The sequence below is a fragment of the Camelus bactrianus genome, chromosome 4, assembly GCF_048773025.1.
Source record: "Camelus bactrianus isolate YW-2024 breed Bactrian camel chromosome 4, ASM4877302v1, whole genome shotgun sequence".
Lineage (NCBI taxonomy): Eukaryota > Metazoa > Chordata > Mammalia > Artiodactyla > Camelidae > Camelus > Camelus bactrianus.
The window spans coordinates 39,904,151-39,920,879 of NC_133542.1; the positions used below are offsets into that span (position 1 = coordinate 39,904,151).

The 16,729-nt window shown below is 37.7% G+C and overlaps 1 protein-coding gene across 7 annotated transcripts in view; it reads left to right on the forward strand.

The window, feature by feature from the left end:
- Window positions 1-16,729, forward strand: part of PCSK5 (proprotein convertase subtilisin/kexin type 5) — a 413,936-nt gene that overhangs the window by 156,288 nt on the left and 240,919 nt on the right. For all 7 annotated transcript variants that reach the window (XM_074361722.1, XM_074361723.1, XM_074361725.1 and 4 more), the window contains exons 6-7: window positions 957-1,045; window positions 4,718-4,890. In XM_074361722.1, the coding sequence (XP_074217823.1) occupies window positions 957-1,045; window positions 4,718-4,890 (262 nt within the window). The remainder of the gene's footprint in view (window positions 1-956; window positions 1,046-4,717; window positions 4,891-16,729) is intronic.

Genomic DNA, 16,729 nt, shown 5'->3' on the forward strand with positions numbered 1-16,729 from the left:
GCTGAGCCACGCCCCAGGATTCTTCTCAGCACACACGGTGTTAGGCCACCATTCCTAAGCAGGTTGTCCTTGGCGTCTGACACTTCTTTGCCATCCTTGGATAAGGTGATCTTTCTTAGAAGTCCTTTCAACTAAAAGATTTTTCTGATCAAAGAACAAATTATTTACTGTGGTGAGAAATAACAGGGAATATCTTTCAGAAAAATATTGTACTTTTCTGGCAGCCTCAGCTTTAAAAAGCAGTAAAAAGGTGAAAACAAACAGATGAAACAGATTTTGAGACTATATTAAGTAAAATATTTCAACATGTAATTGATATAAAAAATTAGTGAGTTGTTTTACGTTGTCTTTTCATACAAGATCTTTGAAGTCCAGTGTGATTTACAGCAATCCCATTTTAGAAGATAAATTTTCATTGGAGATCCTTGATCTGTGTTTGAATTTCCAGTTTAAAAAGTAGATTTTCATACCCACATTCTTAAATTTTCTAATAATTGAATTGAAATTAAAATTAAATAATTTTATTTATTTAAAATTAAACATAATTAAAATTAAATTTAATTAAAATTAAATAAAGTTAAAATTAAGATGAGGTCACACTAGCCCCATTTCAAGTACCCTCTTAGCCGTACATGGCTAGTGGTTACCATATAGGACAGCAAAAGTGTGGACAACACAAGGAAACAAAATTTTATCTTAGCTTTCAAGGAGAATTTCTACTTAAGAAAGTGAGATATCAAAAATAAACATACAAGACTGTAATTCCAAAACAGAATATACTTAAGTGCTAAAAGTTATGGACAGGGCAAGTGCTACTTGGGTAGGAAGTTCCGGAAACACCCACAGCTTGCTACCTACATTGTCCGCCACTTCGAAGTCCGGGTGGTGGCAAGGACATGTTGAATTTGTGAGAATGAGGTGTCTTGCTTTAGAAAGTGTGTGTGTTCTCCCTGCAGGCATGGGACCCGCTGTGCTGGAGAAGTGGCCGCCGCAGCAAACAACTCTCACTGCACAGTTGGAATTGCTTTCAACGCCAAGATCGGAGGTATGGGAAAGAAACTTCCACGGATAGAGAACCGAGCTAAGAACTCTCATGCTAACTGGTTTTCAGAACCCTTTTTGAACCAGAGACAGGCATATGTTTGCATAATAGTGTTTGACGAGTGCTAACAGCAAACTGACTGTGTTAACCAGTGTTATTAAATCCAGTTAAAGACTTCTGAGTGGTCCCCCTAACGTGTTGCAAACACAAGCATTTCTTTCTTTAAACAGGCATGAAAAAAAGATTGTCCAGTAGTGAAGGTGCAGCCATTGGCATCTGTACTGAACTATACAATTGGGACCTAGGTCAGAAAGAACTAATAATATAAATACCAGGTCATAATATCTCTATGGAAAGAAGCATTTTGGAATTCTATCGAAGCAGAAAATATTTTTTTTCTTTTCCTTAGGCTTTACAAAAAGTTCCTTTTAATTGGAATTAAAAAAGTAAATAGTAAAATCTCCTTTTACAGTCCCAGAATGTAGTCATACTGTTACTATTAATAATTGCAGATTACACACACACACACACAAACACACATACATGCAGACTTAAATATACATATGCTTACTACAAGGGCCCAACCAAAGCAGTATAAATTTAGACATTAATAGAAGCAAACCCTTACTTTCCCATTTACAGTCATCTTTGTGAGTATAGCCTGATGCCGCAGCCACAGACAAATGGAAAGAAAACATTGTAAGAGATGGTATAGATCCTATTGGCATCTCCTAAAGGGTACCGTAAGATGAATTTCCTGGAACCAGGCTGACATCCTTGATTCCACTATATTATTTGTTTCCAAATGGAGAACAGAGTTGGACCTAAAAAATGAAAATGATAGTCCTTTCTAGGCTAAGTGTAGACATTTGTGATGTGAAATAATTGGGGTATATCATAATGGTGCTAAGAATAGATTTTCTGAGATCATCTTGTGTGTCAGTCCTCAGTAAATTTGCCCTCTTTTTTCCTTTATTTCATCACAGATTCTTAAGAGTGTGGCAGCTTGTTAACCAGTAATTAGCTGAACTCTGAGAGCATCTGCTGTGTGTCAGGGGAAGGTTCACAGAGGAGTTATGGGAAGGAGACAGACCTCCTCTGAAGAACCATGAGGGTGCTGGAGGCTCCTGCTCTCCTGAGGATAGTCAGATGACTGGTGTCTACCAGGCAAACCTACTTACTGCCCAGCACACACACACTCACATACAGACACACTTCCAGGTCCCTGCCTTTACTCTTCATCACTAACCCAGCACTTCTGACCTGGAGGAAGTGAAGGGATGAACTTGTGAACCTCACAGATGAACTGCTGGCCTAGCTGAGCAGGACCTCTGAAAAAAAAGAGTATATGACAGTGAGTGACAAGTGCCCTGTCCTCCTAAAAACAAGAAGATTGTAAATTATAAACGTAATCCCCTTAGACCCAAGGCATGAAGCCTTGCGGTTAGTTAAGTGAAGAAAAAGGAACCTTTCGTCTTTAAACTTGGGAAAACAAAATTCTTATTCATAATTTTTTGGTCAGAAAATTAGTATTACCTTCTAGGTATGATTCTTATCAAGCATTTTTTTCATGGACTTCACATAAATTGCATGATGCAGAAACTAAATTCACGTGTTGTGTAGATATTCCTTTGTTTAGACATACTGGTTAGATTACTTTGGAGTGCTTATATAGTCCAGTATTTATTTCAGACCTCCCTGTACTAAAATAGTTCCATTCTATGCTTTTAAATAGAAGGTAAGACTAGGAAGTAGTTCATCTTTATTTGGTAAAAACCATGCAGGTGAACTTTGAATATTTATGTCAAATCAAAACAAACCAATAGCTGCTAAGGACCCAGTATATGCAGAGCGCCCTGCTGGGAATTTTCCTTCTACAAAACAAACTGCCCACAAGCTTTCTAAGTACAGTTTCCATCCCATAAGTTTTAAAGAGACTTGTTCAAAACCTTTGCTCTCCACATCACCTGTTTATATACAGCTCCTTTCAACATACGTAAGTCTAGAGGAAAAGATAGTCAAGAGACGTAGCAACCAAATGCAATGTCTTCAGGGATGCTTTGGGTAAATTTAACTGTTGACTGGGTGTTTATTTCCATTATATTTTTGGAAAAAAATATTAAAGGATAGAGTGTCATAGCTGTCATGTAATTTAAAATGGTTTAGCCTATTAGTTATATTTTTAGATGAAGAAAATGTGGCAAAATGTTAACAGTAGTTGAGTACTGGCTGTATCCATGTTCATTGTCATTCTTTCTGTTTTTCTATGTTTATAGTTTTATAGTTAAAAGGTAAACATTTTTTAAAGTACAAAGATGTGTTTCCTTCAAGAATATTTTTATATTCTACCAGAATTCCCACCTCAAACCACATAGCATTTAAAGCTGTCTGATTTGAGGTTTTATTATTTAATCCTCATTTATTGGTAACCAATTAAAACTTAAAATCCTACCAGATAACAAGACTTTCCCATGGAGTAAGTTTGGGCTGTAAAGATACAATTTTAAATGAATATAGTGTCTCAGTGATGGTATTTAAGGTTAGCTTAAGGAAAGATATGTTTGCTTAACGATTAGATTTTTATTGTTGTTATGAGTCTCCTAAACAAAAAAAGGGAAAGCTTGGTATTTGACATATAATTTATTTTTTAGTATCTTAGTGTCTATTTTTGCAACTTAAGGTTAATAATAAATGCCTATCTATCTGGTGGGAATACTTACATGAAAATTAATGAACATTGCCAAAACCCTTTGAGAATTGTGTGATGTGTTACGTGCACAGAGGGCATTCTCATTTATTATTTGACTTATAAATAACTTGGCAAAGAAGTGATATGTTAAGTTCACATCAGTCGTACAGATTAGGAGGTAATATTAAGTATGAAGGAAATTGGACTACTCTAACTTGGCAGCTCTCCAAATTTTGTAAGACTGCTGGAGTGAGAATGTTTTATACCAATTATGAGCACAAGTTATCTAATGAGAAATTTAGGGAAGATGGATTTCTTGAGACTTTGTCAAGTACTCACTTAAGACAGGAATTAAGAAGAGGGAGAGAATGTGGAAACTTAGAAAAAGAGAACAACGGATAAAAAAGTTTTTCAAGAAAATTTGCTCTTTTACAAGCAATGTAACTTCTTTCCCCACAAGAAAGCTTCAGAAAAATCTTGCCCTATCGTTTCCTGCTCAATTTTTTTTTTCTTTTCTGTTCTTTTTTGTTCTTTTTTTTAAATTGAGTTATAGTCAGTTTACAATGTTGTGTCAGTTTCCAGTGTAGAGCACAATTTTTCAGTTACACATGAACATATATATATTCATTGTCTCATTCTTTTTCTCTGTGAGCTACCGTAAGATCTTGTATATATTTCCCTGTGCTATACAGTATAATCTTGTTTATCTATTCTACATGTGCCTTTCGGTATCTACAAATTTCCAACTTCCAGTGTGTCCCTTCTCACCCCCCCTCCCCCCTGGCAACCACAAGTTTGTATTCTATGTCTATGAGTCTGTTTCTGTTTTGTATTTATGTTCACTTTTGTTTAAGATGTTCATTTAAATGTTGATAAAGTTTATTCTTTCCTTAAAAAAAAATGCTACGATTGAAATATGTCTTGGTCTGTTTGGGTGTCATACAGTTAAGCGTCCAGTAGAGTTACTTCCCCTTTCTGTCTTGAAGGAGTTCGAATGCTGGATGGAGATGTCACGGATATGGTTGAAGCCAAGTCAGTTAGCTTCAATCCCCAGCACGTACACATTTACAGCGCCAGCTGGGGCCCAGATGATGATGGCAAGACTGTGGACGGACCAGCTCCACTCACCCGGCAAGCCTTTGAAAACGGCGTTAGAATGGTAAGTCTTAAAAGCACCTTAACTCAAACTGTCGATTGGTGATAATTCGCATATGAAGTCATCTCTGAGCTCTAGGCTGAGCCGGTAGACAGGTTCATGGAGAGGGATGCCGAACCTTCAGGGGTCTGTGTTGTTACCTGTTCTGCAGATTAGCTAAGGGCTAGAGAGTTTCCTCTGATGAAAACAGAGGAGTATTTGGATGCTTAGATTTGTTCAAAGGAAATATTCATTAATATGTTAATACTCATCTGTATGTTAATCTTGGATTTGGAGAAATAAATTCTCCACTGTGAGACTGAGAATTGAAAATGTTGAAACTGTCCAGTTGGTGCTGATAGATCATCCAACAATGCCCTTCTGGGCATCTCCCTTGTGCAGTCTCTTCCCTCGCTTCACCTGTGTCCCAGGACAATTTGATTTTTATGGCTGTTCCTACATTGCCTAACCAGGCAGCTCCGGACTCATCTTCCTTGACTTTACTAAAAACTTCCTCCCCCCAAAACTGACCATATAATCTAATGTAACAAAATATCTGTTTCAAATTACAGATCTTAAGAAATGCTACCTTATTTGAATATAGTAAAAAAAAAAAGGGGGGGGGGCTATATGTTTACAATCCTGAAAGGAGGAGAGGTCCACCAGAAGCAATTCCTTTCTCTTCCTTACTTGTGAATAGACCATTGAGTGATTTAAAGCATACATTTTTTTAATTAAGAAAAATTTTATTGAAGTATTATTGATTATAGTATTATAAATTACAGAGGTACAATATAGTGATTCACAATTTTTAAAGGTCATACTCCATTTATAGTTATTATAAAACATTGGCTGTATTCCCCCTGTTGTACAATGTGTCCTTGTAGCTTATTTTATACTTAATAGTCGGTACTTCTTAACCCTCTATCCCTATATTGCCCCCCCTACTGGTAACCTGTAGTTTGTTCTTTGTGTCTGAGTCATCATGTTGATGTTAGGCCATCAGTGATCGCAGCCGAACCTCTTTTTGCTTCCTCATTTCTTTTTACTTTGTAAGAATATAAGCATACTCCGCTCTTATTTTTAATTGAATATAGTTGATTTACAATCTTGTGTCAGTTTTAGAAGTACAGCGAAGTGATTCAGATGCATATGTATTTTTTCGGATTATTGTCTATAATGGGTTATTACAATATATTGAATCAGTTCCCCGTGCTATACAGTAAATCCTTGTTGCTTATCGATTTTATGTGCAGTGATTTGCATCTGTTAATCCCATACTCCTAATTTATCCCTCCCCCCTACGTTCCCCTTTGGTAACCATAGTGTGTTTTCCTGTGTCTGTAAAGCGTACTCCACTCTTTCTCCCCATAGGCACATGCTGCTTTCTCTGCAGTGTGCAGTCCTTGCCTCTCTCCCATGACCTACTTCGATACAGACAAATCCTATTTGACCATCGAACGTCAGCTAAACTATTACCTCTTCCCAGAAGCCTTCTCACTGCCCAAACTAGAACTGCGCATATGTGATCCCTCTCCTATACTTGCTATTCTCACTGGTGGCATGTATAGTCTTTATCATGTTGTGCTTTATATCAGAGTTAGTTTCGCCTGTATCTTCCTCACTAAATGGTAAGTTCCTAGAGAGCAGAACTTGTATTCTATGCATCTTTATGGGTTTACAAAAGCCATAAAGCACATTGAATTCTAGTGGGTACTCAGTAAATGTTTGTTGAATTTAATTTAATTTACTGCAAATTATGCTAACCATAGAGTTGTTATAAATTCAGCCCAGATTTGGAGCAGTGGAGTGCATGCATTTCATTAATGTAACGTAGCTGGAGGACAAATAATTATGATTCTTCCACCTTTGTGGGATTGGTGCTAGAGTTTTAATCAGAAGGCTGAGCTAGGCTATCTCCTGGTTATTCTGAAATAGATTGGAGGGAAAGCTTCTGCACTTATGTACTTTCTAACTCAAAGATAGTCTGTATTTGGTTAAGACATACTTTTATAGCTCTGTCAATTTTCAGCTACATTAGAGCCCTTTTAAACAAGAGAATAATGTTCTAAGTTGTTGCCTGAAATTTTCCTTTCAAGGTGCCTGAACACCAAATGAATGAACTCTAAGCAATCTGGTGATTTCATTACCAAAGCCTTGGACTGCAAATTATTCTCTCTCTCTCTCTGTGCCATCAATACAATGGTTATTCAAGTTAAATAAATCACGCTTGGTTCATATTTAATTTTCAAATTTATGTGCAGGGCTCTTCATATAATACAGAGCAGTCTGGAATTTCTCATTAAAATGAATATATTTATGTTAGTAATACACATAGCCTCATGAGTATACATATATAGAGAAAATGTCCTATATTCGATAGCTGTTATTAAATCAGATGATATGGACCAATGGTTTTCAAATGTCTTTTTGCTAGGGAATCTTTCATTCAATGGAAATCTTAACTGGAAATCTGATATATAAAACAAATACAAATGTGGTATGTTGGTTGAAGAAAAACAGAGTTAAGATTAGGCATAAGATCATCTGAGAAAACTATTCAAACATATGAGAAGATAATATTTTGAAATAAACAGTTATGAAAAAATTTATACTATACTCATCAGTTATAGAAATAACTCATGTCTATTACAGTAGATCATTACTATAATGATGAAATTAAAACTAGATTTTTCCCATCCAACTAGATAACCATTGGTAAGCATTATGGACTACATTTTTCCATAATTCTGTGCACATTCCTACACCAAAAGGTATCATATGTCTTTGCCTGTTGCTCTTTGCATCTAACCGTGGATCCTGGGTATCCTTCTGGGGCAACCCATAGGATAGAACCCATTTACTTTAATGTTTCACGATCTTTGGAGGGTGGAGAGCCCATAATTTATTCAGCATTCCATTGAGGCTCTTTTAAGATTTTAATCTGGAAAAACAAAAAGTTTTCCTTTTAAAACAAACCACTTAACTTTTAGAGTTTAGCTAGTAACAAAAGAAATAACTGTTAAAAATAAGAAATTATTCTGACTCCTAGCATTATACATCTGATGGTGGAAAAGCAACAATGACTTGTTTCGATGTGGTAAGATAGGCGTGAGAGGGCTTTTACAGGTTTAAAACACAGGCTGTGGACTTAGGTTAGGGCTGAGCCTAGGATTTGTAGTTTACTGCTTTCTGACCTCGTATAGATCAAATTACCTTTCTGCTTCCATTTCCTAATCTAAAGTAGGGCAATAACTGTACTTACTTACAAAAATGTCACAATTGCTCAGTGCATGTAATGCAGATAAAGCAGTTGACGTAATACCTGAAACATAAGAGGTGCTCAGGAAATACCGTATGTATTCATTTCTTTTTTCTGAGACAAGGTCATGTCCTTCCAGAAAACTTTATTTGTCCGTAGTCCCCCATTCTTTTCTCCTATACCATTTCCACACTGCGGAGTTCTAGATGATTCCATTTAGTTACTTGCAGTGGTAGATTGAAAATAATATAATGAAAGTCAGCATAGACTCTCTGAGTTCTGTGATGTCCTTTATTTTGTTCTTCCCATGTCTATACTTACCTTCAATTTTACTTGCCCGTGAAAGCACATCTTCAGTTTCATTCAATTTGTATACCAAATACATTTCGGTCATCCATGTCTGTGGCTTGAATTTAATTTACATTTTCCTAAGGGTTGTTTCTCTAAATATCTATGAATATATAATTTAATATTTTTAAAGGAGTACATTAGATAGTCTTTTCCAGGAAAAAGAAATCTCCCATTCTTCCATGATCAGGCATCAAGTGAGACAGTAAGTTGTATATTCTTTGAGATCATTTGTGTTCTCTACATTACATGTTGTCAAATATATGGAAAATATTTGGATAAATACTTTATGCTAAGTTAGGTTATAGAGCCCAATAAAGAAATAAATAAGGGAATTATTAGCTGAATGATTTAAGGAATGAGGGAATAAAATGACCATAAAATAATTCCTTCAAGTAACTAGCTGAAAACCCGTGTGGCCACCTGAAGTCACTCTGTTCTGTGGCAATTTTAACTACATCATCTACAAACTACAGGAATTGGAATCTCTTCTTTCTATTAAATTCAGTGAACTCCCACACTATTGATAGAGGAGGAAAGAAGACGTCTGAGTTTTATATGTAATACATAAAAGTTTCGACATTCTAGCAAAAAGACAGAAAAGGAACATAGAAGCAATCAAGACTGTTTGCGCTTAGGAGAAAGGTTAGGAATGAAATTAAACTGATGACTCGGGGAGAACAGAACGGCTCTAGTTAGAGAGGACAGGGAGTCTGGTTTGAGGAGGTGATGTGTGAATGGAGACATAAATAATAAGAAACCAGCCAGGTGAAGACATGTGGCAGAGTTGTGCAGAAGGAACAACAAGAGCAAAGCACTCTGAGTGGAGAATGATTAGGGTGTATTTCCAGAACAGGATGCTCACTGGGGTGTTTGTGACACGTGACCAGAGGGCAGGCAGTAGGGGTTGGAGGCAGAGGTAGGCAGGGGCCAGCTCAGCAGGGCTTCTTAAAGTCTGGAGGGTGTTTGCCTTTTAATCTGTTACAGAAAGCTGTTGGAGGTTTTCAGCAGAGTAGTGGTCTGATCAAATACACAATTTTAAAAGATCTCTGCTGTGTAGAGAATGGACTGCGTGTGGTGGTGAGGGACGGGGAAGGCAAGACTGGAAGATTGAAATGGTCCAGAAAAGAGTTGATAATGAGTTGGATGAGCAATGCCAAGACAACTGGAGAGGCTGGTGGCAAGAGAAAGAAGTCTGTGTATCAGGAAATGTTTTCACAAAAGAAATAAGTAAATTTTGCTCAGGGAGTCCAAGTATTGATTGCGTCCGTTCCTTCTGCTTGCTAATTAAAAAACACAGCAAATACTGGATTTCAAAATGCTCCCTATTTGTTTGCTATAAGATAAGCATTTAGCCTAGTAAAAAGTAGCGGTTTTCAAAGACTTTGACAAAATCAGAATTAATTCAATTTAGAGCCCCTTTAGAGTTAATGTGCCAGAATTGCATCAGAGAATCTATGTTAAACAAACCATGCCACGATCGACAGCTTGCACTTTCTCCCAAAGACTGCACTTTATTTGATGCTAAGGAGCTATAAACTTAAATTCAAGAATTAGAGGTATATAATTTGGGCTGCATACAAATAATAAAATTAATATAGTACATTTAACATTTGCCAGTCACTCTTCTAAGCCCTAAAATAGGTAACTTTTAATCGTCCTAGTAATCTCATAAGGTAGATACTATTTTCCTAATTTTATAGAAAATAGATATTCAGCATAGCTAAAGAAGTCAGAATATGGGCTGCAAAGAAGTCTAATAAACATTTTTTACATGTTATCGTTTCTATTCTATTTGGCACATCTGACCACCTTCCTTCATCTGGGAACACGTACTCCAGCTTGTCTCCCATTACCATGGTGAATTAATTGCTCTTCTAGCTAAGTCCACGTCCTCCATTTCTTCACTGGACCCTGTCCCTTCTCACCTCATCAATGATATGGCTCAGTCAATTAGCTTTTCTTTCATCCCTCAAATTTCCCCCTCAGCTGTATTATTGCCATCCACTTATGTTCATGCTGCTAATTTTCATATCTCGAAAAAGAGAGAGGACAATCCATCTCTGGTCTCCTTGTCTCCTTCCAGTTACTGCCTCATTTTCTTTTTTCACTTTAGAACAAAATTTCCTTGAAACTGTGGTCCGTGCTTGCCCTCTACAAGATCTTTTTTCCCCATTATCTTGGGAAGCCACGGCATCAGGACCCTGCCCCATCCTTCCACTGAAGCTGCTTTTGTCAAGGGCACAGTGACACCCTATTCCTCTCTGAGTTCTCATCTAACTTTTCCAGGCAAAGAGGCTTGCCTGGTTTTTTCTCCCCAACAATGTAACACTCATGCACTCTAACCCTTCAGAACCCCTTGTAGGCAATATTTATCCCTCTTTCTCTGTATTATGTTTACTTACGTTGTTGATTGTCTCCTCCATAAAGGCCCCAAGTGTGACTGTCTTGTTCTCTACTGTATCCCCAGTACCCAAACAGTGTCTTGTACTCAGCAGCTGTTCAGTGAATGAGTGAATGAATGTATGAATGACTTCCATGCCAATTTGCTGCATGTACTGATTTCATCTCCTTAAGGATCACACTTGCATTGTTTTTGGTTAATATTTTGGAAATGAGCTATTAACATACCAGATAGTCTGGTGATTAATGTGCCCAGACTCTGGATTCAGACTCTCCTGTGGGTTCTAACACTTGACCTTGTTCAAGTTAATTAGCCTTTCTGAGGATCAGTTTGTTCCTCTATAAAATGGAGCTAAATGCTCATAATTACTTTATTGGACTATTGTGAGGATTGTATGATTAATGCCTGTGAAATACTCAACAGAGTTCCCAGAACATAGAAAGTCTCTAATTATGTTATGAATCTTACTCACTGTCAATCATTATCACCACAAAAAAGGCAAGAGTAATAAAAGTGAAATACTGTTTAATCATATAAAATATTATTAAAAGTTTTGATTGTTCCAAATCTCTGGGCTTAATTAATTTCATATTGCTGAATGATTCTTAGAGAAGGTACACATATAATCTTGAGATTATTAGTAAAGAATGGCCAAAATAAATGAGAGAAAAGACCTAAGTGGGTATTTTCTAAAGCTTTTCCATAAAACTCTAATTAATAAAATGCTAAAGGAAAGCAGGGCAGGGGGATAAAAGGATTTTTCTGTCAAATATGCTTGAGAAACACCACTTCTTACATGCTTCCTTTAGAAATTTAAAAGCATTTTAAAGGCTCTGAGAAGTCCTGCAGTAAAGAGATGTGTTTGTTTATTTAGTCAATGTTCTAAACTTTAACTGTACAGCTTTTATTTTCATGACTTTTTTTTAATTGCTGTAAAATTTCATTTCATTTTAAATTCTTTAAAACTACTTTGTGAAAATTCAGCTAAACTTATGAGACATTTAGAGTCAGAAGGTTGGAGCTAGAAATTATTTTAGTGGTTGAGTTGTTTTCAACAGCATTCAAGTGTTTACTTACTTGTTGATGTTACTGCCATTCACCCAGTCTCCCTTCCTAAAACTTATGATTTCTTCGTTTCTTCATCGTGGTCATCTAATAAGTCTGTCCTTCATGTACTACTTCTGAAAGCTGATGGAATCTGCCCTCTTGTCCTTATAATTAGAACCAACTTCTCTTATATAGACTTTGGCAAGAGCATAATTCCAAAATGTCCATCCTCTCAGCTTGAGCTTCAGCTTTCAATTCAGCCTGAATACTGCAGCCAGAGGAGTATTTTTATATGTAAATCTTGTCATTTGTCTTCTCTTAAAATTCATCACTGTTCCCTGTGACCAACAAGGAACATTATAAGCAATTGTAATTGCTTGTAAGCAATTTTGCAGAGGTCTGAGAATCAATATCTTACCTGTCATCTTGTGAAAGGATAGTTTTTAAAAGTTGCTCTCATTCAAACAGATATGATTTCACTTACGTCGGTGATCCTTTGGCTCGGTGGTATGACTGGTGAAGACTTCCGTGGGGGAAATTCTTGGCTTCATCTACCCAGGAAGTTCTAAATAAGAAATGATTTTATAAAATGAGTGAGTTTATTGACAGCATTTCATCTATAGGTGACCCAAGATTTGGTGTCAGAAAAAGGAGCTAATTGCCTAAAGTTGTCTTTGATAGACTCTTGATTCATTCACTTATTTCTGATTGCATTCAGGAGACACTCACTGGTGATTACAATATTATAGGCACTTTGCTAGGTGCTGGTGAAAGGTGAATAGCACTCAGCACTTGTCTTTGGGGAGCTGACCATATAGTGATGAATGAAGGTTCAAAACAAAGTGCCAGCCAACTCCCAAAGTCCCTCCTACAAAGAGATCTGGTCAATAATAAAAGCAGACTGAAAAACACACAGTAACAAAACTTACTGTGTGCAGTTCGGTTGCCTTGCAGTCATCTTTTCTCTGCTATTTGGGTTATTAAACTTTAATATTGCATTTGATATTCATCAGCAAGCATCTAATGCATTGGCAGCATTTCACAATTTCCTGACAAGTGTGTTGAATAATATCCTTTAGAAAACAAGCAAAAAACATGGAACCGAATCTTTTTCTTTTTCTTTTTCCATTATTAGAAAATCCTGTATTAGGGTTACCAGTGCTTCCCTTATTATTGTACTCAAGAACTATTTCTCAAGTATTCACTACATTCCCAGCACTGGTGTGACATCTAGCTTAATCTTTTATATCGTGTGGGAGAAATCATGTAGCTCATTGTAGATACTGTGTAGTGCCTGCTCTGCCATTGTGTCTACAAGTACACTTGGTACAGTTGCCGTTCCATGGCATTCTTATTTTTAGGCTTTGGGATTATCAATTAAAGCGTTCCAGTGAGTTCATCACAGAGCCAGTGTCAAGGATAGGGAGCAAAAGTGGGTAAAATCAGGATCATTGGTCTCTCATCTCCCTGTTGGAACTGGCCTCCATCCCATCCTCATGCTTCTATTCAGGGATCCAGATGGAAACCAGGACATTTGATGAACATCTATCGGCATGTGCCAGCCTGTCAAGTCTCCTGCAAAGTCTCTGATGAGTACATCTCCTTTCTGTCATCAATTTCCTTTTCAAGTCATCAGATTTTACAACTAATTGGATATTTGGAATATTTGCTGAAAGCCCCGGCTTTCTTTATAATCACACGTTGTCTCATTTACCCCATTTACCCTTGTGTGCACACGCGCATGCGGGCACACAGAGACACACACACACACGCACGCACGCACACACACAATTTTCCACCCTTAAATTAAAAGCATATGTTCACCAGGATGGGGGAAAAGAGGTATAATGAGCTTATATGTAAAAGCAGTAATCATCATCATAATAAAATTAACCAATTCCACTCAGGAAGGATATATTTGTATCTGATATACACCCAGTTGTAGCAGGCTTGGTACCAGTTTTATAAATGGTACCATTTTAATAAATGACAGATTGCTGTTAGATCAGTTGGCAAATGTTGTAAAACTTTGAAATAATATATGGGTAGGCAGAGATAGACGAAAGAGCTTATTTCATGAAAATTGACTTTAACTGGGTTTTTAAAAAAAAAAAATCTTCCCTTAGGACTTAACTACTTCCTGATGGAACTATGTTTTTAGAGTTTTAACAAAGCTAAGAGGCAACTTGCCAAATGGACCCAATAGAATATTATCCATTTGGAAACAAAGAAATACATGTCTTCATGAACACATAGGTGGTTTCATATTCTATAATTGAAGATTATCTGATATCCAAGTATCAGATTTAGATGACTGTATTATTGTGAATTGTGATGCATTGGTATGGAAAGGAACACAAATCTATTCTAGCCTCGTATAAGTGCAAATGGCAAAAATTTGTCATCTTGTTTTTAGTTTAGAGATTCTTTCTTAACCCTATCAGTAGTTTTTATTAACTTTTGCAAATTCCATTCTAATTCCCTTTCTTCGAGTCATGGATTAGCCAGACATCAGTAGCAGTCCTCTTTTCTTTTAGTTTGTTTTGTTCTATTTTTAGTGACTACTGGGCCACCTGGGGGATAAGTGAAGTCCTTATCATAGGAGTCATTCTAGTATTGTCTGGATGTCCCTGTTACAGGGAAGATACAAAATCAAACCAGGATTGGATTAGGTCAAGTTAAGGTTCATACCAATTCTGGGTTTCTGTGATTCCAAACAGAGATTTGAGAAAGCTGATGGGGAGGACTGATACATTAATTTCCTTCAACAAAACATGGCAGGAACCGGAAAAGAAAGGCCACCATGTAATAAACAAGGACAAATTGAACCGAGTTGATAGTATCAGATGATTTAAAAGTATATATGGTGAGGGGGAGTTATAGCTCAGTGGTAGGACCCATGCTCAGCAGGCATGAGGTCCTGGGTTCAATCCCCAGTACTTCCATTTAAATATATATGTATATATATGGCTTTTATAGCAGACTTTTTTCCACTTACCCTGAGCCTACAGTCCTCATCTTTAAGACAAAAGCAGTCAAATTTAATATCAGGATTATAAACATTATTGCGATTCTTACCTCTGATAGCCACTTGAGGTAGGCATATGGATGGTTTTCACAGGACTTCACCCAGTTTATAGATTCGGGAACTAAGCCTTGGCAAAGTGGGCACCTGGTCGTTGAGAAGCATAGCTGTGGTTCAGACTCAGGGCTGACTTCCAAGCCTCTGCTCTTGGCCACCATGCTCTCTGTGAGGTGTGCTCTCATGAAGTGTGTCATACGGGCCTGTCTCTGCTCACGCAGCTCTCAGTCAACAGTAGCTTTAATTCTGATCGGCAACATGAACACAGCCACAGGGACCTGTCTCTCCTCTGAACTCCTGGGGAATTTTGGCAACTGATTTGGCATGTTCTGAACTTCACTCTCTTGTCTCTTTCTCCTCACCTCTGAATGCAGCCTGTGATGATACAGAGAGTGTTGGCCTTAAAGTCACAAAGACCAGAGTTGGAATCTCAGTCTGGTTTCTCTCTAGTGTTGCAACCTGGAACAAGTTACAGAGTTACCAGAGCTTCTGTTTCCCTGAGACCGGGTTGTGATCATACTCATTATGGCACTGTCGTGAAAACGGACTGCGATCTCACACGCACAGCGCTCAGACCAACTGCTGCTCCCCCCGTCGGAGGGAGGCCAGTGTGTGGTGTGCATCTTTCAGGCCCCCGAGTACCCGCTGCAGAGTCTTGTAAATAACGTCAGCACAATATCAACTGTAATTTTCTCAGAAGTGGGATTTGCTTTTATTTAAGTCAGGGTTGCGCTTGTGGGAAGAAAATGTAAAGGGATGATTTTCTCCCTTTGAGAGATGTTATGAGCTACTTCACGGAAGATTAAAGTTAGTGCTTCATGGAGTAGAGGTTTGTGACATTCCAGCCGCGTGGTGGGCTTCAGAGAGGGGCAGCTGGCTCACCCCTTCAGAGCTGAGCAGGAGCTGGAACCAGCCCACAGTGAGGCATTCTCTAACCTAAAGCTAACTTAGGGAAGAGTATCAACTTTTCACTATTGCTGGAGTAGCCCTCTGTACTTCTTTCCAAATGTCTTTCCAAACATTTACAATAAATTCCTTTTATACCCCTGTTGATAATAAATGTTTTCATTCTCTGTGAAAGGAATTTTTCAAATTCTACTCCTTCGATGTAATTTGAAGGTAATGGTATCTTTCTGGGCAGTTTGAAAAGAGGGAATTCATGTTAATGTGGAAAATGTCCTTCTCAATTTAATAAATCTGGCTCTCCAGAAAATCTGAGCATGACACTGCATTTGCTCTGGGATGATCCAAGATGGAGAAACCTTTGTCAGGTGTGTCTCTTTTTCCCTTGAAATGGGAATGCTGGGATGGTGGGTGTACCCAGAATAGCTGCGTTGGTGCTTTTAATTCCTGTGATTATATCAGAGGGCTGATGAGACCAGACGTACTTTTTCAGCTATTTGGAATGAAGAACTGATAAACCAATCTGCATGCTCCCTGGCCCGTCCAATATTAGCAGTCCCCACGCCATGGGAAGACCACTGGGACAGGGCTCAGAGCTTGCAGGACAGTGGGAGTGACCAGAAGCAAATAATAAGCTGAGTCCTGCTGAAGCTTCATTAAGTCAGATGAGAAAGCCAAGGGCTGAGAGAGGGGAAGAAAAAAAAAAAGAGATCCACTGATCAATATGAGTTGACTACGGATAAAACACAAGAAGGCAGACAATTATTTGAGGATTGTTGATTTGGTAAATGAGGTAAGGGAGGAGGAGAAGGGCTTT